We start from the raw sequence: 24,590 nt of genomic DNA, 5'->3' as shown, positions 1-24,590 counted from the left end.
CAAAAGCACTTGAACACGCCACGAGTCATATGACTTCTGAATTCAGAAGAAGGAGTTTTCTGCAGCTTTGATGAGTTTACAGTCATGTAAGTCAATAAGACAGGTTCTATTAGGGATATTGCAATCACTATTTAGAATTCAGAGGATGGGAATCACAGTGAAGTTCATATGGGTTCCAGCACACTCAGGAGTTGTGGTCAATTAACTAGCTGATAAAAATGCTATTAAAGGAGATCAAATAGATATTGATATTTATACCACATTCAGTAAACCAGTAGCCAAATGCTAATAAAATGGCACCATAAATGAAATGGCAAAGTGAGTGGGATATCATAATTTCAGTCATTTGTGCCTTTGCAACAGTATTGGAGTGTCAGACAAGTTCTACAGGATTAGTGTACAGGATTTGAGTTTGGAATTTGTCTTGTTTGTGTCTTGTCTTGTTTATTTATTTGTGTAAGAATTAGGTTATTAGTTGTTCCCAAATTCATACTCCTGTTCAGTTGGTGGCGGTAATGCACCAAAGGTTGTTTGCCAGCGCCATAAATATCCAAGGAAGAAAGATAAGTAGGAGTTTGCGAGGAGCACATGAAGGCAGCATTCGCCCTACAGCCAGCTGTCCAATGACAATCGAGGATGTTGGAGTGCGTACGTCGCTGACTCGTTGTGGTTGAAGCGAAGACGCGTGAGGAAAGCGACCAGAATTCCGCTCAGTAGAGGTAAGACATAGCAACACTCAGCTAGTAAGTAACGTTACTATCATTTAGCACCATTTCATTAATTCGTGCCTCTGCGACGGTTTTGGAGTGTCAAATATTAACGTTACGGGATATCACACGATTCTGACAGACGGCTAACGAACTGTCTTCGACAAGCTCTCTGACTCTACTGCTTTTATTAACCCGCGAGCTAACGCAAGCTAGCTAATATTAGCTTGCCCATGCGGCTAGCCGCTGTAGCTAACGGGCAATTTTTATCCACATAAAGACAAGGCGCACCTTCCGCCATCGCATTGCTCTAGCTAACAAATATATGACATTAATTTAGCCGGATGGTAGCGTCAGCTATACTAGATGTGTTATTTAAGTGGCAACGGTAAAGTTAATGTTATGGGTGAACCTTCGCACATGTCTGTTAAGTAAATCATTGTTCCTAGCAAGTTGGCTCGTAGTTCCTCGCCTTCTAGCTAGCCCGGTTAGCTGCTGTCAGAGGTCTGTGGCACCGCCCATATACTGTTAGTAGTTGTTTGTGTGTAAGCGCTAGCTGGTTAACAATTGTTACTGTGTAAGTTACAGCTAATGGTGTACACGATTCGTATTATTTTGTCAGTAATATCTGCTGATTGTCAGAGGCAACGACAACCATTATATTAATTGTAAATGAAGAGATGCTAACTCTAGCTATCAAATCACAGCATAGCCGTCGTTAGCATGTCAATGCGTCATCGGCCTGCGCTTGCTCCGGGCTAGTGTTGCTGTTGTTGATTTCTCAATCGAAGTTAGCTCAGCTGGTCTGCCTGTCATCTTGTTATCCTAGCTGTGTTCGTCGACCTACAATTGACACTGGGTGTTTCCTTGTTCACGGAGTTATTTCTCAAGGCGTTTTAAGTTGCATGACCTAACTTCGTGTATTGGGTTTACTTTGTTTCTAGCTGTCAGCCCTTATTGCTAAATCATTGTCATGACTCATGAGCATCTGTCTAATGTCACTGACCTGTTTCTAACAGAGGAAGGAGCTGCCACTCAGTAATGGATGCCAACAAAGGTAAAGACAAAGGTACTTTTACCTTTGCTTACTAAATTAGCTATGTGAGGAAAAGCAGTTGATCTGCTTTGACTCATTTGTGTATAGCTGTTATACTTTGTGTATGAAGGTCAATGAAAACAAAACACCCTGCCAACTTTGAACTATGCAACTATGAATTAAAATAATGGCACAAGAATCAACAATCATAACAGTCAATGTTGTAATTTTTCAGAATTAGTGTGATGAACTTGTTTTGTGTTGTTGTTCTCTGTTGGATTGGCAGGTAAAGGAGATCAAGGGATGCAAAGTCCAGGTGGGCAGATGGACAGACCTGACTTCCACATCATGGAAAGGTGAATAGACACACTTGAACTTTGATACCAATTGGTACTTTTTCTTCTTGCTTGGCAGGATACTTTACTTGATTAGTATTCAGAAGAAGCCTAGAGGCTGTAAGTATTCATTATGTCACAAAGGAAAAAAAGGTTTCTAGCATTTATCAGCATTTTTTCAGATGCCATACCAAAACAAAAAAATCCTACAAATCCCCCCCACCCCCCAGATAGCTAGTTTATGACCTGGATTCTCCCACAAACACTTTTAATTCTACTCAGTTCTCATGTCTTTCTCCTCTCTCCCAGTCTGCTTCCCAAGGCAGTGAAGAGGCGAGTGCACGCCTTGAAGAGGCTACAGGTGCAGTGTGCCAACATAGAGGCTAAGTTCTATGAGGAAGTTCATGAGCTGGAGAGGAAGTACGCTGCCCTCTACCAGCCGCTCTTTGACAAGGTACTGTAAATAATTTTACTCTGTTGTACTCTGCTCTACCACCAGGTACCCCAAGAAGCAGAACACCCTCACTATCATTATTTTATTGCTTGACAAGTAATCTTGTCTCAATCACACAATAGACTGTGCCAGTGGTGGATCTTACCTCCTTTTTATTTAATCTAAATAGTCAATATAAAATGCTTTCTAGGAATTTGCTTTCTGTTAATTTTTATATTGTTAGAGATAAAATGAACTATAGTAGATTAAGAGATAAGACCTCTTTGGGTCATTTGAAGGAACACAAAACATTTGAGGCTCACTTGTGTTGTTGTGGTGTTCACTGCACTACAGGATGGTATGTCCCTCTGGTCCTGACCCGAGGTCAGTGAGGACACATCCTTGGTGCTAAATTAAATACGGCCAGAGCGAGTAGTCAACTGTTCCTCAGTCAGTTGTGGCTATTTCCAGAGCTAGTGACAAGAATTCAGCTAAGCTTAGTTACACTGAAGACTGGCAGCCGTAATCCTGCCACACCTGTCTGTACTGTGTGTGTGTGTGTGTGTGTGTGTGTCTCTGTGTGTGCATGTATCTCTGACAGGGTGTTGATTTCAGTGGGCTAGTTGAAAATAATTCAGCCTTATCAAATGAAAGCTTCTTCATGTGCAGATGTTTCTAGCTAATATTACCAGTGATCATTCCCAATGTAATAACCCTGTCTTACTGTATGTGTGTCACAGAGACGGGATATTGTAACAGGAACAGTGGAACCCACAGACGAGGAGTGCGAGTGGCAGAGCGACAGAGAGGAAGAGGAGGAGCTAGCTGTAAGTTGAGTTCTGATTGGTTTGTCTTTAGAGCCCAGACCTTTGGCAAATCCTACCTGTTCAGGTTTTCCACACGACAGCAGAGTGGAAGAGGTTTTTCTTACTCCAGTCTGGCACTTTGAAAGCCATAAATCATAATAGGGGTGTGGTGGAACTGTCACCTCTGGGTCTCACCTTTTGTACTGAACTGGTGTGGTAATGTTTTGATGATTCGGTTGTTAAACGTTCTACATGTAGCATTTTAATATCAGCATATTATTACCACATTCATTTTGAGACATTCGTGTAATAACATCAAACAAATGAGACCATTGCTGAGAAGATTGGCAGCCTCAACTGGCCTCCACTGCATTTTACATTGTGTACCACCCGGTCGAATTTTGCACAGAATCTGCTGGGTTGCTTTATGGCACAAAACAGAACCAGGGCTGTTGTTTTTCCAGCACAAACGCAGCTAAAGCTTTCAGAGTTTTTCACCTATAGGGAAAAAATAACTTCCAACATGTTTATCCTCACCAGTAAAGCAAAACAGAAAACAAACGCATATGGAACAACAGGAGGAGAGGAGGGGTTGTTTAAGTAGCAACATCCTGTTGTGAGTGCTGGGTGTATGGGAAAAGTGGTCCTAATTTTGAGAAACCCTAGCACTAACAATACCACTGGCATGAAATGGAGGCTACCAATCATCTTGACCATGGTCTCACTTCAAGTGAACTATTTAAAATTGTTTTAAGCTGGAAGCTACTGCTGTATGAGCAATGAATTCTGACAAGTGCACTGCCCACGGCCTGTAGGAGGAACTGAAGAAAAAAGCTGCTGTTGAGGATGAGAAGAAGGAGGAAGCCACCCCAGAGGAAGACCCCAAAGGCATCCCAGAGTTCTGGCTCACCATCTTTAAGAGTGTGGACATGCTCAGCGACTTGCTACAGGTACACCTGAACAGTGTCTTGGTTTGAGTTGATGGCTTGCATAACTCCCCTCTCACTCCTAGCTCATGCACATTTTGCCATGCTTCTGAACAGTGATGTCTCTCTGTCCTGACAATACTCCTCTCCCATCAGGAACACGATGAGGCTATCCTAAAGCACCTGAAAGATATTCAAGTCAAGTTCTCTGAGCCTGGACAACCAATGGTCAGTATCGACACAGTGATACTATGTGATGTTACACTGATATCACATCAGATTAATAAACTGATAATAGATTAGATCTTAGAACTTGTTATTAACCAGGGAAGAAAATGATTATATCTCCAGTCATACTTGGAGCAGACGGTGGGTGTATTTGCATGTTTTGAGTAAATTATTTTCTCTTTTTTTTTCCTGCCTACAGAGTTTCACACTAGAGTTCCACTTTGAGCCCAATGGTTTCTTTAACAATGCAGTCCTCACTAAAGTCTACAAGATGAAGTCAGAGCCTGACGCTTCAGATCCTTTCTCATTTGAGGGGCCAGAGATCATTGACTGTGAAGGGTGAGAGCCAGAGCGCCCAAGCTTGCTTGAGGATTTTAGCCACGTTAATGTTAAGTGTTGGGGAGAATAAAGAGAGTCTGTGTGGTTCTAACATGAGCTTTTTTTTGCCAACTCTTTCTATTCTAATCTTTTTCTCGCCTTTCCATCCCACATCTCAACCTCTTCTTGGCACTCCTTCCAACTTTTACTCTTTTTCTGGCCTGGCTTTCTGCCTCTCACTTTTCTCCCCACCTCCTCTCTAGCTGTCAGATAGATTGGCACAAAGGGAAGGATGTGACAGTGAAAACTATCAAGAAGAAGCAGAAGCATAAAGGCCGTGGCACCGTCCGTACTGTTACAAAACAGGTCCCCAACGACTCCTTCTTCAACTTCTTCAACCCTATCAAAGGTGAGAAAACACACAAATAGGCGCACACCCCTTGACCCCAATGTACAGTATACATTTTGTATACATAAAAATGTAGGAGAACCTTATTATGGCTCTTGGATTTCTCTCGAGGTCTAAATGTAACATCATAAACAATTCCTTTATGCCTTTTTCCAGCACTCCTCAATTTTCAGGTCTTTTCAGCAACCACCCACATATAAAGCCTTGCACTGTGAGCAATGGTGACCACACACATTGTACACATACTCGTGATATTGTTGAGTGCACTGCCTTAAAATGTACTGCACATATTGGAGGCGGCAAGGTGGCATGAGTAGGGAAACCCAGAGTCACGCCTGTGTGTCAGCAAGCATTCCCCCTGCTGAAGTGTCCTTGAGCAAGACACTGAATCCCTACCAGCTGCAGGGCTGCTCTGTAGCTCAGCCTGACCTCTGACCTCTCTGTAGAGGGAGGCAAACAAAAATAGAATATCCCTGCAGGTGTTGGTTCAGTACCACATTATCATGCATGTTATGTTGTTCTACCGCTGGTCAAGGCACTGTGTTGAATTTAACAGCAGGTGGCGCCAGACTCTTTCCCGTAATTTGAGGGATATTTTTTTTTTTTACTCGGTGGCAATGGTCGTATGTATTCAGGGACACGGGCTCCGTCTCAGTTGTGTGTGGGAGGAATAGTGAGCAGTTCTGCAGCTCGCTGAAGTTGGACTTTGGACGTTAAGCAGTGCCCACTGGACTTTGGAGCTTTTACTTCAACTTCAGTTTTACCATTATTTTCCGAGACAACCTAGAGATTTTAGGTGTTTTTGTTATGTTGGCAAGGTTGTGAGACCACTGATACAACAGCAAACAGTTTGTAAAGCCACTGCCTTATTACCTGTAAAAAGCAATTGTTAATGCAAATTACTGGTGTAGGCTGCCTAACACAAATAGTTTAAAGTCCAAGGTATTCACATGGGGTGTAGGGTTAAAAGTCTTTATTTCATCAGGGCTCAAATGCTCAGGAATTAAAATCCTTCTTACTGTGTCTGATCCCTGATTCTCAAAGGGCACCAGTGGAGGTAATGCCAAATAGGCTACTCAAGAAGCATTGCCTCACATACATGTATATTTGTTTTGACTAGCATACTGATATATGCAAATTTAAGTCAAGATTAAAAGTCAGGAATCTTATGTGGCATTTAGTTTTGTTCAGCAGTGTAACAAATGTCATATTTATGAATAATATAATAAATAATTATATTTTGTTTTGTAAATGATCGAACCAAAGCACTAGGACACTAAATCATCAAAGGTGAGGGAGTTCAAGACTGTAAGTCAGCAACCTTTCCGTTTTCGTTTGATTACCTTTGTTCAGCAGCTTCGGTCTAAAAACTGGGTGAATAATAGAGTTATAGTCCCAGTAAACTTTAAATGACTAATTCCCCCTCATCAAAGGGTCAGTGAATAGGGCAGTGTACACCTTTGTTGGATCACTGAATCACCTTTCCTGTATAGTCAGCTTTCCTGTCAAACATGCCTGGACTAATTCTGACTGACTGAGAAGTTGAGATACCTGATCATTCATTGGCTGAGCAGGTGTGTGTCTTTCTGGTTCGCTCATGCCCCAGGTATACCATTGGTGGACGTAAATAGCTCTTTGTCAGATGGGTTCAGGTGTGTTGCTCTGGGGTTCATGTCTCTTAAGGAGTTCATTAGCGAATACGCTGTCACTCTCCATTCACGCACACACGCATACAAAGAATGTATGTGGGAGGATTCGCTATGCAGTCCATACGTGTGTGAATGAGGTTTGTTTTGTGTTCCTTAATTGGACATTTAGAGATTATACAGTTTAGAGAGGCGAGACGTAACAATGTATAGAGCACAGGTCACAAGCTGCATTCAAGCCTGCATAGTGGTCAGTTGATATGTGTCTTTGATGTTGCACCAGACCATTCTCAAAGAGGAAGTGCGGTCTCGGCACCTTTCACTACCAAACATGAACGCAACCTTTCCTGTCTTTATCTGCCTTCAGAGGAAGTTGATTTCTTGTCATCTGTCATATCTCCTCCCTTGAGTTATGTGAGAAAGTATTTGAGGAATGTCTGTGACAGGGCTAACCGTAACCCTGATGGCTTCATAGCCCAGACCCGCTGGAATGCGGCATCACCAGCTTCCACCGTGGAAAACCCGTGTCTTTCTGTTTGGTGTGTGTGACTGTATGCGTGTGCCTTCTTGAGTGTGTGCGTGAAGTCGGTTGATGAAGGTGCTCATTCTCTGTTCAAGCTAGGTTAGTAGTTCACCTGCAGCTAGTGAAAGTTTACATACCAGTGTTTCCCCTATATATTTTTTTTTCTGAGGGGTCTGGGGCATTCTTCCACAAGAATTGTTTTTTTAAATGTTCCACCCCAAAACCAGTATCAGAAAATCACTGCTTGGAAATATAACTCAGACAGGGTGTCCTCGGGGTCTTAAAAAGTATTAAAAGGTAATAAATCAATTTAGCGAAAATTAAGGCCCTTAAAAAGTATTAAAAAGTCTTAATTGCCATTTTATGAGGTATTACATTTTGTAGCTATTTTTTCAATGTGAATAGCCTATTTGTCCAAAGAGTTTGTGTGCTAAAAGTTTGCGTGAATTTATTTATTTTGCTCCTCACAACTACTACAACAAACAGTAATGCATAACCCGAAAGTTAAGAGATGCTCTCTTGTGCACCAGGCGAATTTGGGATTCTTCTGTGTAGGCTGTCACTAAGTGGAAAGTACTATGGAAAGTGAATGGGAAAGAGAGCAAAGCATGCAAAGACCACAGAGATTTTTGTTAATGACCGTGTTTTGTGTGTGTGTGTGTGTGTGTGTGTGTGTGTGTGTGTGTGTGTGTGTGTGTGTGTGTGTGATTACTTTTTATAAACCTTGCCTTTGGGTTAGTCACTCAATTTATTCTCTTGAGCTTTGTTCCCTCCCAGCCTGAATTCTGTTGTATTGATACAGTGGTCCATAGAAGTTATCGCAAACTAAGACTGTTTAGTTTTGCAATCTCAAAATCAATGTGTAGTAAATGTAAGTTAAAGGTGTGTCGCTGATGTAACCGGTTACAGCTCGAAGTGTCGTTGAGGTCTTAAAATATATTGAAAAGGTCTTTAAAAAGGTCTTAAAAGGTATTGAATTTAACCCTGTCAGAATACATTAAAAATGAAGTTGACTTTACTCCTATGTGAACTTAACTTTAATTTTAGAGTTTAGATCTAGTCCACCTCACCTCATGTCGTTGCTTCTCAGATGTTTGGTCTGACTGCAGAGCTGAGGTGAATTTGAGGAGATGATGAGAAAACATGCAGCCTGTGGCTCGCTGGCGTGAAAGTTTTTACTGTGCAGCAGTTGTATTTCGCCTACCTCTTCACTTAAAGAGTCAGTCATTTAGAGTATATAAAGGGAAAACACTGGTGCATACACAAAAGAATATGTGCAATCCAAATAAGTGTTAGTACTACAGCAGTGTATTGGAAGAAGAGAAAGGAGAGGATGTGGTCAAATTTAGTCAGTTTATTGGCAGGAGGGTGGAGGCTGACGGTTGTTTCCTGAGGACCTGTCACTTCCTGGGGACAGTGTGACCTCATGTTGTGATGTCATGAAGAAGCACAGTTGCCGCCTTAACTGGGCTTTCAACTGCTTGTTGTACTATAGCTGATCAATGTGTAATGTTGAGATGAAAATAAATACTCGAAATTAAATTGAGTGTTATAAAACATTCCTGTTCTGGTTGACTGAGTACTGTTGGAAGCCTGTGACTGTTGACATAACTGTTAATTTAAATATTAGTATGCCAATTAAAATCCCCACTTTCCACTTCGCATCATGCCTGTAAATGCCTCCTAGCTCTTCTAAAGTCATTGTAAAGCACTTGCTGTCTCAAGGGGCTTGTTCCTTAAATATTTTGTCTCTTCTCTTACAGTTTCACCAGATGGAGAGATGGTGAGTAATCTGTTTATCTTTCGTGAAGTCACCACCACTTTTATTACACCTTCAGTTACTGTTAATCTACTTGATCTGTTGATGTGTTGCAACACTGTTAAAACTGTCTGTTTGTGTCTTTGCCTTGCAGGACGAGGACTCTGAGTTCACCCTAGCCACAGACTTTGAGATTGGTCATTTCTTCCGTGAGAGGATAGTTCCCAGAGCGGTGCTCTACTTCACTGGAGAGGCCCTGGAGGATGATGAGAGTGTGAGTGTTTCTCTCTCTGACACGCACCACAATACATGAATACAAAAAAACTCCCACACACAAGCCACAAGATGGGATGGAAAACAACAAAACATGCAGACTGGAAAACAAATTATGGAGGATGTCTATTGTAAGCTAAACTGGTGTTCTTTGATGTACCACAGTAGAGTTTACCTCTACATTTTGTTGTTTCTTTTAATGCAGTTTGAAGAGGAGGAGCTGGAAGAGGGAGATGAAGAGGTTAGTAGAGTGTTTGTGTTTTTGATTGACTGATTGCATCTTTAGACAAGGGTGCAAGGGAATATCTTACCATCATCATATCTTTGTGTTTCAGGAGCAGGATGAGGAGGGTGATGATGACGATGATGAGGGAGATTTTGACCCCAAGGTCAGTATCCATTCTGTGCTTATTTTCCTCCGCCTGATATTTTAATTTGCACAAGGTCCTCATGTGCGTTTTGCATTTGTTGGAGATGTTGTAGAATGTGGGTGCTTTTATTGGTGCGCTGGCAGTGGTGATGGTCCTGTAGCTCAGTGAGTTGAGCATGGTGCTAAATACTCTCTGGGTTAGAAGTTCGACCGCCACCGGGGCTACCCATGCTGAAAATATTTGCACTCATGGTATTGCAAGGAGCTTTGGATAAAAACGTCCACCGAGTGTTATGTTATGGTGACATGTCTGGATCATCATACTATAAAGCAAGGAATCTCTGTCTGTATGTGTGTCCTTCGCATATCTTGAGAACCGTTCGTCCGATGTACTTCATATTTGGCGGGTGTATTGCTGGGGACCCAAGGACGTGCAGTGTCTGATTGGACACGCGACACGTTCAATAATAATAAACTTTGAATAAACAAGCGAACAGTGCTCTGTGCAGCAGCGGGGCTCAAAGCAAGCGACTGGAAGCGCAGTGTCGAGTGTGAAGTTGTTTGGATGAGTGGTTCTCGAGAAAGCTGCAAGCAGCAATATCGGAGGCCAAGCAATCGACCCGTTCCGAACAGGCATGTTTTGAACGGGCACTGCACTAGTAATGACAAAAGCTTTATCTGCGATAGACCTTGTCTCATTGTCTATGTTCCTTCTGAATCAAATGGTGTATTGTGTATCTGTATATCCATTCACTGCCATTTTTAAGTTACGTTCACTAAGTCTTTTTTCAGAAGTGCTTGTGCATTACTTCAAATTATTTTTATGGAACCACGTGTTGCGTAAAGCACAAAATGCAGAGTAGAATCCAGTTCAACTTTAGGTTTGAGCAGTTCTCTACTTCACTGGAGACCCTGAAGGATGGCAAGAGTGCGAGTATTTTGATCTGTCGTTCACATGTACACAAACACTCACAAAATAAGGTCATATTCACGCAAGCATGTTGATTGTGTCTTTTTCCCACCATTGACTAGGATTCTGAAAATGTACAATTGATTGCTCTTGCTACATTTTGATTGATTATAAATGCCGTATATGGTGAACATTTTATTTTATTTTTTCCACTTTTTCTGAAGTCACCTCCTGAGGCTGTTGGCTATGTATTATTGTGTAGTTACAGTCAGTTATACAGCCATTATTGTGCCAATCTAGCTGATATGACAGTGCTCATATTGTGAGCTATTCCAGCTGGATAGTGAATAACTACATAGTGTATCCTATAAGCAATCTTATTGGGAGTGACTGTCAATGCCACATTGTCTTTGAATGTTTCTTTACAAGTAGTTTATTGTTTTGCACTTTTCCCTCATGCGGTGCCTGCTGTCAGCCCTGCAGTTATTTGTGGTGCTTATTCACCAATTTCTGGAATGTTTCACCATGCCTGGATAGAAATGTGATGATTAGGACGACTTGTGTGATTCTGCATGTGACATTTCTATCAGAATAAGCCCATGGGTTGAATGTGACGATTAAACTTGTGCATATTGTTGTCTCTCCCTCCCCCCTGGATTCCCCTCCATTACAGGCATAATCAATCATTCTCACCCCATGCATTTCTAGGTAAGGGAGAAATAAGGATGGCCTCCCGCATACATTACATACTCTGTCGTCCATTGGCTTTGGCTCATTACTCTCTATAGCTGGCTCTTTCTCTCTTTCACTTCTATCACTACATCCTTGATTCTCCCAATAGTCCCAGGTGTTTAAGTCCCTCAACTCACATGTTGGTCAGATAAACCTTTCGTTCTCCCTCACCGTCTACACCTTTCTCTTCTTTGTTTTTCCACCCATAGTCCCAGGTTTCTAACATTGTTCCCTATGTTGCACAACCCTGGTCAAAAAGAAAAAAAAAACAACCCAGTTTCCTTGACTATCATACTCTGGTGTCTGCTTTTCTCTTTGTTAGTTTCTTCTGTTTGCTAGTTAGTGCCCTGTGGCTTTGTTAGCTGTCTGTTTTCTTCAACCTCATCCAGTTTTGTTTATTTTAATCTGCTTTTCTTTCTGCTTCCTCATCCCCCTTTTCTCTCTCCCTGCCCCCTACAGAAAGCAGAGCCCCAGCCTGCCGAATGCAAACAACAGTAACTGTGGTGATCAGGGGAAATTGGTGGAGACCTGCTGTCCGTCAAATCAGTCCTCAACCAATCAGCAAGTCCTCCCACCCTTGCAGGCTCCGCCCTTTATGAACTCTCATCCAAACGCAATAGAACGCAACCAAACCGTGTTTTTATGATGTGCATGACCTCTTTTCTTTTGTCTTGCGCCCCCCCACCTCATTTGTTTGGCTTCATTCATACTCAAAGCAGAAGTGACTTGACTGTAGTTTAAATACCATGGCATCACTGAGGGAGAGTCTACTTCTTTGGTCAGGTGGAGTAGGTGAGTACTGCCAAGAACCTCAGAATATGATATGGAATTGGAAAGGAAAGGAATGGATCCCAACTTTAGTTTTTATGGAAAAAATCAGTTACTCAGGGTTTTTTAATGCCAACAAGATAAGTGTTAGTTTACCAGGAAACTGCTGAACAAGTTTGACTTAATCTTTCACTGGGGTTGCTGAAAGGTTCTTTTTTTTCTTTTGTTATGGTGTTTTTTAAGAGACACGCAATGTATCATTCTGAAATTGATTTACTGTTTTAATGTTCATTGTCATGTCATTGGACTATTTATTCTGGTTTCATGCAGCTGTATGAAGTGGTGCATTATGGGAACACATTAGGCCCAGCCACAGTTACAGGCTCATTCTCATTGGCTCAAATGTCATTCGGGCTTAGCAGATCAACAAAACGTGTATACTGCCAAATCGTGTTTTTTATTATGAAAATGTGTTTCAAGCATTGAAGAATTTCTTTCCACATTAATATTGCTTAACTGTGCCCAGGTGTATTGGGCTTAACAAGCATTTAAAACATAACCAAGTACTTAAGTGGATACATTTACACCAATTAAGGTCACAAGATTGGCGTGCAGAGGTGCCTGTATGGTTGAATCTCAGAACTGTCTTACATTGCTTGAGTCCTCTCTTGTTGCCCCCTCACCCCTGAAATGCTCTTTTAACTTGTGTTAACAAGGAGATGAAGAGAATGGATATGTGTAATGAAAAGACTTTTGAGGTCTTAAACCTTCTTGATATAAGCTGTTAAAACTGGCACGTGGTTCTCAACTTGACGCATTTCCCCCAGCCCAAGTCTCTCACTGGCTCTCTGGACATTTCATTGAAGTGGCCAGCGTGACTGACCCACAACTTTTTGTAGTGGTTTAGAGATATCACTACTGACATGTATCTAGTACTTAACAAATATGATATTTAGAGTCAGTGAAGGGACAGGGTGCAGGCTGTTTGGATCAAATGTAACCTGGACGAGTTAAGACTTTTCTTTATAGAACCTCTGTAATTAGTTCCGTTAACAAGAAGCCAAAACGACACAAAAACTCCCAAAGCCTCTTTTATTAAACATTCTGCCAATTCTCTTGTTAACACACAATATAATGTAATTCAGCATTTAAACTTTTGTTTATAAGAATATTATATGAAGATTTCTCTGTTATTGTCTAATGATTCAATAGAATGTCTCTCTGGAAAACAAATGTAAGAGGTTGCCAATGTATTTTATACTGCACTTGGATTTTGGTCTGTCGGTTGGTTGGTACTGTGGACACCTTTGCCTGGTAACAGTGGTCATTGATAGCAGTGACAGCGTGATAATACCCACCCCTTCTCTCTTTTTAAAAGAAAGATTGTAGATCTTGTTGGACAGATCTCTCTAAGCCACGGTGACATCTTCAAATCTCCCACATTGGACCGTGTGCTAGCAATGGCCTTATCTGGTTCGTATTCACAATTTGTTACTTGCGCAATATTTCTTTTCAATTTGTACAGAATTAGTTAAGATATTCTATTAAAGTTGTGCGACATGAAAGAGACTGTGCTTAATATTTCCTCCGTCCTTTGTGTGTGAGTGTCCGTATCTGTCTCTGTCCCCATCGATAGGGGTGGCGGTTGTCTAGAGCAATAGTTTTCCCAGTCCTAGAGACCGAGAGTCCTGCTGGTTTTCATTCCAGCCATCTAATCAGGGACTGAATTACACCTGGGACACCAGGTGAATGCAATTAACTACCTGATAGGATAGAAAACCAGCAGTGCTATGAGTCCTGAGGACCAGGATCGAAAACCACTGGCCTACAGCAGGGATTGGCATGGAGGGCGTGTGCCATGGAGGGCCAAGAGTATGCAGATTTTCATTCCAACCAAAGACCACACCGGGTGATTTCACTGATTAACTCACCTTCAACCAGACAGGAGATACTAATTGGTGAAATCACCTGGTGCAGATTTTGGTTGGAATGAAAACCTGCAGAGTCCTGTCCCTCCATGGCACATGGTTGCCAATCCTGGGCCCAGAGGTGGGAGAAGTGACCAGATCATCACCAAGTTGAATCCTTAGACCAGCTGGGAAAATGCGTGTTGGGAAAGAGAATGAGTAACACTCTTCTCAATCAACGAGTACTGTCGAGGTTCTCTAGAACAAGGCACTGGACCCCCAACGCCAACAAAAGACTAGTTGTACTGGGCAGCTCCCTGGTGTGAATGTCTGGAACTATGAGAATATGATGCAGGGAGCTGCTGGGAAAAATATGTGTATGGTCAAATTTCCGTGGATGAATAACAGTTAGAAAATGTGCCAGTGTTTCCCAAGGACCCCCTGTCCTGCAAGTTTTTGTTCCAGCTCTACAATGATCCAATTAAGTTTCTACTGCTCAACCAATCAGCACTAAGGTCTTAATTGGATCAGGTGTACAAGAGTAGAGGTGGTAGTAGGACGGGGTACTTGAAGACTGGATTGGGAAACACTGAATAGTCTTGCAGCGAGATTGACATCACAGGAACGCATTGGGTGATGATTTTGGAAAAGATTGGTGAGAGGTTAGAGCAAGGACACACAGTCACAGCTTCCATGTGATGACATGAGAGCAGAGGAATTGACCTCAGCCAATGTGACGACTTTGCCAAACTATCAACAGCACAGTATCCAGGCTGGAGGAATTTGCTTACGGTCTGCCAAACATCAGGCTAGGCAACCAGAATGCCTGGAATCTCCGTCTTGATTGGCAGATAGGGAAAGCATGAAAGGTCCTCTGAGAGACCCTTGTAATGCATTCTGGGAGATAACGGCTGAATGCTCTGAAATGTCTGGAGAAGGATGGCAAAATGTGTATCCTAGCAACTTAGGTTTTCTGCTAAGTGCTGAAAGACAGGTGGTTCCTTGTCCTGTCACCACGTCCAACAACACTTACAAGTGTGTCCAGATCATGTTTGGATACATGTGTGTGTATGTACGCCTATCTTCATGGGAACAGAGGTGACGACGTGACCGTGTAGAAAGATAGTCTGGTTTATATCAAGGTCCTGACAAGAGCCAGATCATTGCCAACACGCTACTAAATTGTTGACATGTTTTGGTGAAGAATATCTTGAACGGAGCAAGAAAAGGGAGAAGGGTGTTTGATATTGGGTGTGTGATATTGTTGTTGTGGAGGGAATGAGTGGGGAGTGATGCATTCTGATCCCTCAGTCCTCCATGACAAACAACCCACAGACTGAGATCTCTCCAGTCTCTTACTGTAACTCCAGGGGTTTGACCTACAGGCTCGGGAACAAGACACTATTCATGCGGAGGTTGCTGTGTGGGGGGTTTGGTGATAGCCTGACTCCAACAAGGAGTCCGATTGTGTCTGAAGAACTATTACCGTCCAGTCAGTAACTAGGCAAGGATAATGGATCTGCACAGTATTGGACCGATACATCGGTTTGCTGACATATCGTGCTGATATTGACCTTTCACTAAAAATCAGATAGTCAGTGTCATCCACCTTTGATCGTAGATATGATGCACTTTGTTTGATTACATATTTATTGTGTAATTGACAAATACTACACCGGTTGTGTATGGGAAGCCCTTGACCTGGATTGATTCTAATGTGACATTTTGATCAGATATCACACAAGTATGCATGAATATTATTATTATTATTATTATTATTATTATTATCCTGAGTTTCGGTGGAGCATGGACATGGTCAAATATATATATATTATATTATATTATATTGTATTATTATATTGAGCATCAGCACAACATATTGGCAGCTTCAGTCCAAAAATATCGGTATTGATATCGTTAATGTTATCATAGCCCTTTTCATAACAATCTTGTCATTTTTGATGAACGCAACTGAATGCTCATTATGGAGAATTTCATTTCATCTGTTTGGAGTCGTCTTCTGTTAGAGAAGACATTGTGAAGTATGTGGAGGATGAAAATTACTTAGATTTTCCCCAAGCAGCAAATTACTTTTGCAATGCTGTAGAAATTGTGCTTGGTTACACAATAACCAGTCAAATACTCTGGGTATTGCAGGTGCATATATATTTACAAAAGCATGTCAGCAAAGCAATTTGAGCAAGTTGATCTAAATTTCCCGTCTGAAGAAGTTATCAGGCTATAATTACTTCTGTTTTGTACAGCCATATCGACTTGAAAATCATAAAACCAGACCAAAAACCAGAGAATCATGAATATTTGTCCGTTCACTCCATCATCTAAGTTCTTATATAAACAGAGCCTGATCATTATTATAAAAGATTTGTTTATTCAGAATTTTACATTATGAGCAAATCCAGGTATAACCCTAGTTGTCGGACTGTGCACTGGCGGAAGAGAGAAGAGACGAAAGGTTGCTATTATGAGTGAGAGAGAGAGAGAGAGAGAGGTGTGTGTCTGGAACCCAGCTGGCCAACCAGAAGACAGAAGATAGCTCATTCAGTCCTGTTGAAAGAAGGGCAAAGAAAAGAAAATGAGAAAAAAGGAAAAAATTACAGCAAGGCTTTATCTCTCCTGTGCTCTCCTCTCCACACACCTCTTCAGTTGTTCTGGTCTCATGTCAGGATGTCCTTTGTGTGTGCGTGTGTGTGTGCCTATATGCATTTACCCAGAAGCTAGGTGCAGCCTAACCTCGCCTTAAGGAGTGCCAGGTCATAAAATGTTGGGTCATGGACGGCGCTCAATGAGGGTTGGGAAGTCAGCTGGAAACACAGAAGGTCTTCTACACTGAACATTTAACTCTTTAGGCTTCAGGTCAGTCGTACCTTCGCTTTGGGCAGCGGGGTCGAGTAATGAAATGGGGAAAGTGTTCCTCAACTGGAAGACCAGGGTTCAAGCCCTGCTGAAGTGTCCTTGAGCAAGACACTGAATCCCTGTTATGTCCGGGGCTGCTTACCCCTGGCCTCCCTCTGTATCACCACATTAAATAGAAATGAATGAATCTACTGAAAAGTTTGAGGGGAGATTCCTTGATTTTTGGGAGGCAAAAGCCTGGAAAGACATGCCATCTCAATGGAAGGATGTTTAATATGCAACAACAAATATAGAAAAATCAGTTTGCGGATGTCATTGCATACTTCTCAATACACTTTTTCAGTTATTTCAAAATAAAAGACACAATCTGTATGCTGTGCACATGTTCGCAGCAGGGGAACAAAGGAAAGTATTCAGACTACTGCGATTATCCCCAGATGACGCCCTGCTCTGCCTGCCATCGTCTCATCCTCATCCAGGACAAGTGTAAGGGTGCAGTCTTCTTCCGACCTTCCTCCCAGCTGCAGCTGCACCCACCATCACACTCTTGGCCACAAGGTGCATTTGGCAGCGCTTCTACGTGTGCATGTATGTGTGTGTGCGTGCGCGAGTGAGTCTGTGTGGGGTCTTTTCTAACGTTCCCCAGTCGGAAGTGATGCGAGCCAGATTGAGTTCCAGAGAGAGAAGGGAATAGAGAGGTGCTTTATGCTGCTGAAGCCGGCTTTGTGCTCAGAACTGAATGAGCTGAACTGGCAATGTGATAAAGAGCCCGTTACCTCTTAGATCTGATAACGTTTCTGGTGGCGCTGACACAAGAATACACAGACTACATGGACATGACTAATTTTAAGATGTTTTGATGTTTGGCTCAGTTTACCAGCTGACATAAAGTACAAAACAGAAGTTTTTTGGTTTTTTTTATTTCCTAATTTCCCTCTTTTTCACTGTCTTGAAGACTGTTATAAGGAATAATTCACCCCAAAATGAAAATTCTGTTATTATCTACTCATCTCCATGTCAGTTGAAACTAGTTTCAGCTCAGCCTTCCTCCAAACCCTATTAACAAGGTTAATGAGGCCATCTTTTTACAGTTAAAAAAGTCAAATTTCTCTCAAATTAGCTTGTGCAGCGTAATCCAAGTGTTTCGTAGCAAAACAATTGGGTCCAAAAGTCCAATATTCACCTCATTATCGCCCATATTTTGCTCACTGACCATGCCTTTTGTTCTAGATCGCACCAACAGTAGCTCACAGGTTGCATGCACTACCAGAGCATTGTCAGTGAGGAAAATATAGGACATAATGAGGTCAATATTGGACTTTTGGAGCCACAGTGCAATCGTTTGGCTACAAAACACTTATGATTCTGCACAACCCGTTTGAAGAAATTTGATGGACATTTAATGCTTTTTTGGAGCTGTAAAAAGTTAACTTCAATAGTTTGGTAGAAGGCTGAGATGCAGCCATGGGAGCTAACTCACTGTGTGTTTAGAGGTCCTACGAACATCAATGGAGTTTCAACAACCCTAATAATATTTCCCTTTAGGAGAGAAAGATTCCCTTACAGTCCCAATGAAACGGCACTTTGAGCACATCTTTGCTTTCTTAATTTGATGTCCTGATGAAAGTAATATCAAGGTGGGAGATAACGCAGGGAGGAAGCTTTCAAAATTGTGAACCTGTGCGATATCGATATCGTTAGGGAGAGAAAGATGATTTTATTTGATTAAAAGAAGACAGCAGTGAAGACACAGAACTTTGAGGAAAATGACGCTTGCTGGTCATGAAACAAAGGTCAGCCAGTGGAGGAACAATAAACATGCAAATGAGGCAGTTCTGCTATGACCTTATCCTTCCCTGACAGCACCTGCCACACATACAAACAAGCCCTGTCACATATTGCAGAGTCCTCATGGGAAACACGGTTGACTATTCAGAAGGAGCGACGTCCTTGAAGAGGAGAGACCAAACAAGGCTGTGGCCTGTGCCTTTTCCATCGTCTCAGGCCAAGGTTTCTTCAAATCTCTGCCGGTCACCTTGCTTTGAGCTGTTTGAATGTGTGGCGCGTGGGCGGCAGGCGATGGAAAGACATTTATTCATTCTCTTTACCTGCGTAGAAACCTTCCGGACACAGGGAGCCCTTGCAAACTCCACACAGAAAAAGGCGCAGGTGGAGGAATTGAACCCCGGCCTTTCTTGCTGTGAAGCGACAGTGCAAACCACTGAGTCACCATGTCAGTAAAACAGCATGTAAAGAGATATTGGAAGGACCTGAAGTGGTTATTGTGGGAAATAACATGACCTTAAAAAGAATGGCATTTAAAAGCATTCCAGTGAGCCAGTGCCAAATGGATTTTACATCATTGAAAAAGTAAAATGTAGCCTATCAGTGTTATCAAAAATCTCAGTTACACTTTATGTGCAGTTATGTTTCTCTGTGAGTGCTTGTGATTGTGATTAGGAAACAATAGTTACGATAATTCAGCAAGTCTTATTGGTCATATTGCATTATCAACAGCGGCCTGGCTGCTTGGTATGTGTGGGAAAGAAAGCTTCACACCCAATCGCAGCATCGCCATGACAGGGCAGCGCAGCTTTGTCTGGATTTATGAATGGGTTTGTGAAGGAACAGGGACTTGGGTGTGGCGTGTTTAACCTGAATCATACTCCTTGACTTCCAAACACAGATAAAGCCGTCAGTCAGACCTGGGCTACATGAACAGGTATTACATAAAGGGAGCACAAACAGGAAAGGTTAACACGGCAGTCGGAAGCCAGGCAGGTTTAAAAATATGCAAATGCTGCATGCCGCCTCATGCTCGGTGCTCGAGGTAGACACTGCCGGCTCTGACAGAAATTGATCGGGTGAAATATTCTGTGTAATTAAAGAGATGCTTAGCTGCACCCATATTCTTACATCACATAGTTTTTTTATCCAATCTTTAAATTCCCATGAATAAGAGGTAATTTGATCATGGGAGTTGTGTGTAGCGAGGCAGATGTGAAGCCAAACGCCCCTGGGCCCCTGGGCCCCTGTCAGTCTCAGACCTGTTACCAGTCCCTGCTGTGTGGTCTCTGTAAATGCTAGAGGGGAAAATAAAGAGAATTTTCTTACTAATCTGTGATGCCTCCATGGCTCCAGGCTTATCACTTTAACATTGAAGCATTTCCTCATGTTTCATCATGCGTTCATGTTGTTACTAGACGGCATGATGGATGACACATCACTCAAACTAAGCTTTTAGTCGGAGCTTACAGCTGGACTGCACGAGGCCTGAAAGATTGAAATACATGAATGCAGGTTTAACAGTAAGGTCTAACAGCCAGATCTATAGCACCTGATCCAATCCATGGATCCTTGCTCCCTCACGTAGATTAGTTATGGTTCTATGGAAAGACTCTAGGTTTATCACATAAGCCACGGTGAAGCTATGCAGGCGGCAAAGTGAACGCTACATTCCTGGCAGGCAGAAGGCTTGCAGACCTGCATACCTGCCGTTCTTAGCACATTCAAGCTGGCACGAATGAGGTGTTGGACGCTCAGATCGACTCATTAGGTCACATCTTGTACCAGCCCGCCTTCACCTTACATAGCTCCTAAGAATGGATGCTGTGTGTGAAGAAAGTGCAGTTATCACAGACTGCAAGGCCCAGAAACCCCTGTGCTGAGGTGCTTTTACCATAACCGGAGTTGTCTGATTAATTATAAGGAATATAATATATATGTGAGCCAAGGCCAAGTGGCAGATAGACAAAGTGATGCTGTGTGTTCTTCGGATCTGGCATCCTCACTGCCCAGTTCTTCCTCAGATATGATGCATTGTGTATCTGACACCGGCCATTTCTGTTTGCATTGTTTTCCCAACAGTTCCTCCTGCAGCATTGTGTTTGCCTGTCCTCTCCTCTCTTCAGCCATTTGTTCTTTTTCCCACGGTGGTGAATGCCGCAGACACACACACAGGCACACACCACATACACACACAGGGCTTATCTGAACAATGCCTCAAATAGCTCCAGAGTCTCATCACAAGGGCATGTCACCAGGGAGCAGGAGGGTGCGTGTGTGTGTGTGTGTGTGTGTGTGTGTGAGAGAGAGAGAGAGAGACAGGCCACAGTCGTAAACGTGTCACACTATGCAGCTGTTACCTGCTGGCCCTCTTTCAGGCTGCTGTACTTGTCAGCAGCCCATCACTGCCAGCTCATCCATATTGCCCCCCATTGTTAAGGCTGACTATGTATAGTACATTGTCTGAGGGAGGCTTTCACTGGCTAACACAATGTACACAAACATGAATACACATGCATTTATATGCATATGAACAAACACGCACAAATTCATAAACAAGGTTGAGAAAATTAGTTTGAAAATCTTCCAAAATCTGTTTGAGGTTCAGTTTGGACAATAGTCACCTGCTTGCATTTATAATTAGTAGCAAAATTGACTGTGTACATCTTGGAAAACTTTCACTCAGTTTAATATTACTAGGCCTCCGAAATCTATAAATTCTGAATTTAAACAGACATCTTATTTCAATTTGAACAGTGTTATCATCCTCTAAAATCACTATCCACCATTATTTTGAGATGTGAGATGAAGAAACAAATATTTGTGTATAATATTAGAGTCAAAATGCATTTTTTCCTTCAATCATGGTTTTGTTTAATCCAATAATTAATCATCTATTCCTTAAAAAGAATGAGATGGTTATTGTAACAGATTACAGTTCCCCCTAATTTTGTAATCAGAATTCTATAAACCCATCACATGTAAACTCTCACTCCCCCATCCTGTACACGCAAGCACTTGACATAAGAAGTGGAAAATGAATAGAGATATATTTCCACTTAATGTCAAATAACACCGCAGTCCAAACAGGGTTCTACAAGCTGACTTCCTCTGCGTTTCAAGGCTGCTTTGTGTGCCGTGACTCACAGTAAACACTCGGCAGCTTCATGCCCCGACAAGACTGCTAACTTTGGGCCTTTCTGGTCCTTCCACCTGTTGTGTGCTGTCACACCCATGTGCATATGACTGCAAAGCATAGTGACACTGAAGTAAACAAAGTGTAAGAACAGCAGGCACTTCCTGAACCCCATGCTGCCGTCGCTCAGGGTGTATCAGGTGTGCTGCTGGAGGAGCGTGTTGCAATCAAAACCCTCCTCAGCTCCAGTTGACTCATCATCTTATTTCCTCTCTCTCTCTCTCTCTGGGGTTTTGTTTTGTCTATAAGGAGACAGCTCGAACCGGAGGGCGTTGATTTGAATCCAAGGTTGTCACAACACACCACCGGGATCCCATCACACACACACCGACTCCCTCCAGAATAACTTGTTCTTTCCCACAAGGCTGACAAACAAGGAAAACCGTGACAGATCCCAGTTGCACCGCGATTGCAATTCAGCAGTCACACTATGCGGTTTGTTAAGTTCGGGGCGCTTCAGCTCATCCGCCACTTGTATGTGGGACCTGCTTGTATGATGCGTGGGACACATGGGGATGAGAGCTCACTGCAGGGATATGAGACACACCACACCTTGATATAGGGAGAACTGAGGGTTTAGTGCTTGGATGTGGGTCAGATTCATTGTTATATGTAACTGGTGACTTTCAAAATATAACCCATTACTGACTACTCCAACTTAGTTTAGTAATCTGGTTGCTCTTGATTATTTTTTTTTGTGTCATATGGCAGCTAGCTTTGTATTCAAATTACTGTGATCCCGTTGCATGCAAATTGTTTCACACGCAAATGGATGCACATATGCATGCCAGTACACACACACACACACACACACACACACGCCTGGCTCTCCTTTAGAAAGCAGTCTCCTCCTATGGAAGGCGCTACACCACATGCTGAGTCACTGCCTGGGCATGTCTGTGAGTCTCCACCGCAATTCCCCCTTCAAACAGAAACACATATGCACACACACACACACACACACACACACACTGCCAGGCAACAGAGAAAAGCGCCTAAAACAAAGGCGGAGGGAGGTAGAGAGGCGGTGGCGCACTTATTTACTCAACAGTGGCCAAAACGGCGCCACCGAGGGAAGCAGGTGTGTTGAGTCAGTAGCACACATGTGGTTTCCTTCGCTTTGAGACCGGGGGATTAAAGTGGCCGCCACAGACAGCATCAGTGGCCACACACTGCATCAGTGTCAATACAAAATGCTTGGGCCCACTGATTGAGAAGCTGTATAAAGTGGTTCACCATGGCTACGCCTTCACTGTTATAGTTGTGTAATATCTGTATGACTGTGGAAGTGTTGATGTCTAAAGCGTTATGGGTGGTCCTCTAAGTCAAAGTGGGCACCCATTAGTTTGCATAGTTAGGGAGCACTGGTACTGTGTGCGTGCTGAGGAGGGTGTGAGTGTGTATTGTTGGGGGAGACCACAATGACCATAACTGGGCTGACACTTCACTCCCTGAGGGAAACTGGAGGGGTAATGTTTCCGACGTCTGTGAGAGGAGACTGATAGAGGGACAGACACAAGAGCCTGAAGTGGGTGCTTGATGCACGTTTGCCACAGACATGATACACACACACGCGCGCACACACACACACACGCCAATGTGATGTACTCTAGTTTGTGTATCTGAACAGGACACTGGGGTCAGGGTTGCGTGTGTGCGGCTGACCCCCAGGCAGGCTGGCGTCAGGACAGACCGCGGGGGAAGAGTCGATGACATCTGCCTTCTTGCCACCTCCTCTGCCTGCTTCATGCCGGCTCCAGCAGCTCTGTGGTGAAGATCCAAAGCTCCGGTTATTGTCAGTCTGGCATCTAGAGCCTGTCAGGGCTCAGTGAGATGGTCCTGACAGAGTAACACTCCACTGGACTGAGCAGGGGAGGGGCTGAAGCCAGGATGGGCTTTAGATCAGAGTGGACACACCTAGGCAGCGATTTCAAAGGGCATCTGAGTCATTCACTATCCTCTACTTTCAATTTTCATTCTCAATCACATCCGTTAAGTGACTCCCTCGGGTTGTAATAATGATTATCGCAATCATATGATAATCATAAAATCAGGGCACAATTATAGTTTAACCAATCTTTCATTTCTCTTTTTTCTTTCCCTCATTCTTTCTCTTTCTCTATTTCTCTCTTTTTCTTTCTTTCTCTCATTCTTTATCTTTCTTTCTTTTCTTTCTTTCTCTCTCTCTCTCTCTCTCTCCCTCTCTCTCTCTCTTTCTTTCTTTCCTCTTCTTTCTTTCTTTTCACCAACAGTCCTGCTCTCTGCTACCTTTCTGTGTGTTTCACTACCTGTCAAAGTATTGCAGTATTGCATGGCTGCTTGCTGTCTCTGCCAACACTTGGTCTGACCCTTGAAACCTATTCTCCGTGTGGCCAGTGACGTATAGTCTGATGAAACATCTGCCCAATGAATGGAAACAGTTCTTAGAGGTTGTTTGGGTGGGTTTCACCCGACTGTGACATCCACCGACAGAAATAGCAGAGTTTATGTAAAACAGCAGTGGGTCAAAACAGCTTTAGTCTAGGTGTTACCTTTTAAAAGAATCATTGGACAGCAGTGCAGCACAGTTTATGGATTTAAAGGAAATGAATTACCAGCCGGCTGACTAATCATGGAAAAAACTGGCCTGGATCATAAACTTGAGCGGGG

General features: G+C 42.8%; 1 protein-coding gene across 6 annotated transcripts; it reads left to right on the top strand.

Moving 5' to 3' along the window:
* Positions 1–620: 620 nt before the first annotated feature.
* nap1l4a (nucleosome assembly protein 1-like 4a) lies at positions 621–13,744 on the top strand. 6 transcript variants are annotated; one of them, XM_071514116.1, is made up of 15 exons: positions 685–719; positions 1,727–1,776; positions 2,030–2,099; positions 2,388–2,532; positions 3,252–3,338; positions 4,133–4,267; positions 4,400–4,471; positions 4,671–4,810; positions 5,053–5,198; positions 9,131–9,150; positions 9,281–9,400; positions 9,605–9,640; positions 9,735–9,788; positions 11,353–11,387; positions 11,871–13,744. In XM_071514116.1, the coding sequence occupies exons 2-14, from the start codon at positions 1,749–1,751 to the stop codon at positions 11,356–11,358; spliced, it is 1,059 nt and encodes a 352-aa protein (XP_071370217.1). In that variant the 5' UTR covers positions 685–719; positions 1,727–1,748; the 3' UTR covers positions 11,359–11,387; positions 11,871–13,744. The 6 variants fall into 6 exon arrangements, with proteins under 6 accessions (XP_071370215.1, XP_071370213.1, XP_071370217.1 ...); XM_071514114.1 differs by lacking the exon at positions 11,353–11,387 and having other exon boundaries at positions 621–719; positions 1,727–1,764; XM_071514112.1 differs by lacking the exon at positions 11,353–11,387 and having other exon boundaries at positions 637–719; positions 1,727–1,765; positions 2,022–2,099.
* Positions 13,745–24,590: the final 10,846 nt, after the last annotated feature.

This window comes from Centroberyx affinis, unplaced genomic scaffold (genome assembly GCF_046629955.1).
Source record: "Centroberyx affinis isolate AG114_WGS23_722 - 3 ecotype Tasmania unplaced genomic scaffold, CSIRO-AGI_Caff_v1 ptg007973l_1, whole genome shotgun sequence".
In the NCBI taxonomy this organism is placed as follows: domain Eukaryota; kingdom Metazoa; phylum Chordata; class Actinopteri; order Beryciformes; family Berycidae; genus Centroberyx; species Centroberyx affinis.
This window is presented reverse-complemented; position numbering and strand designations above follow the sequence as displayed.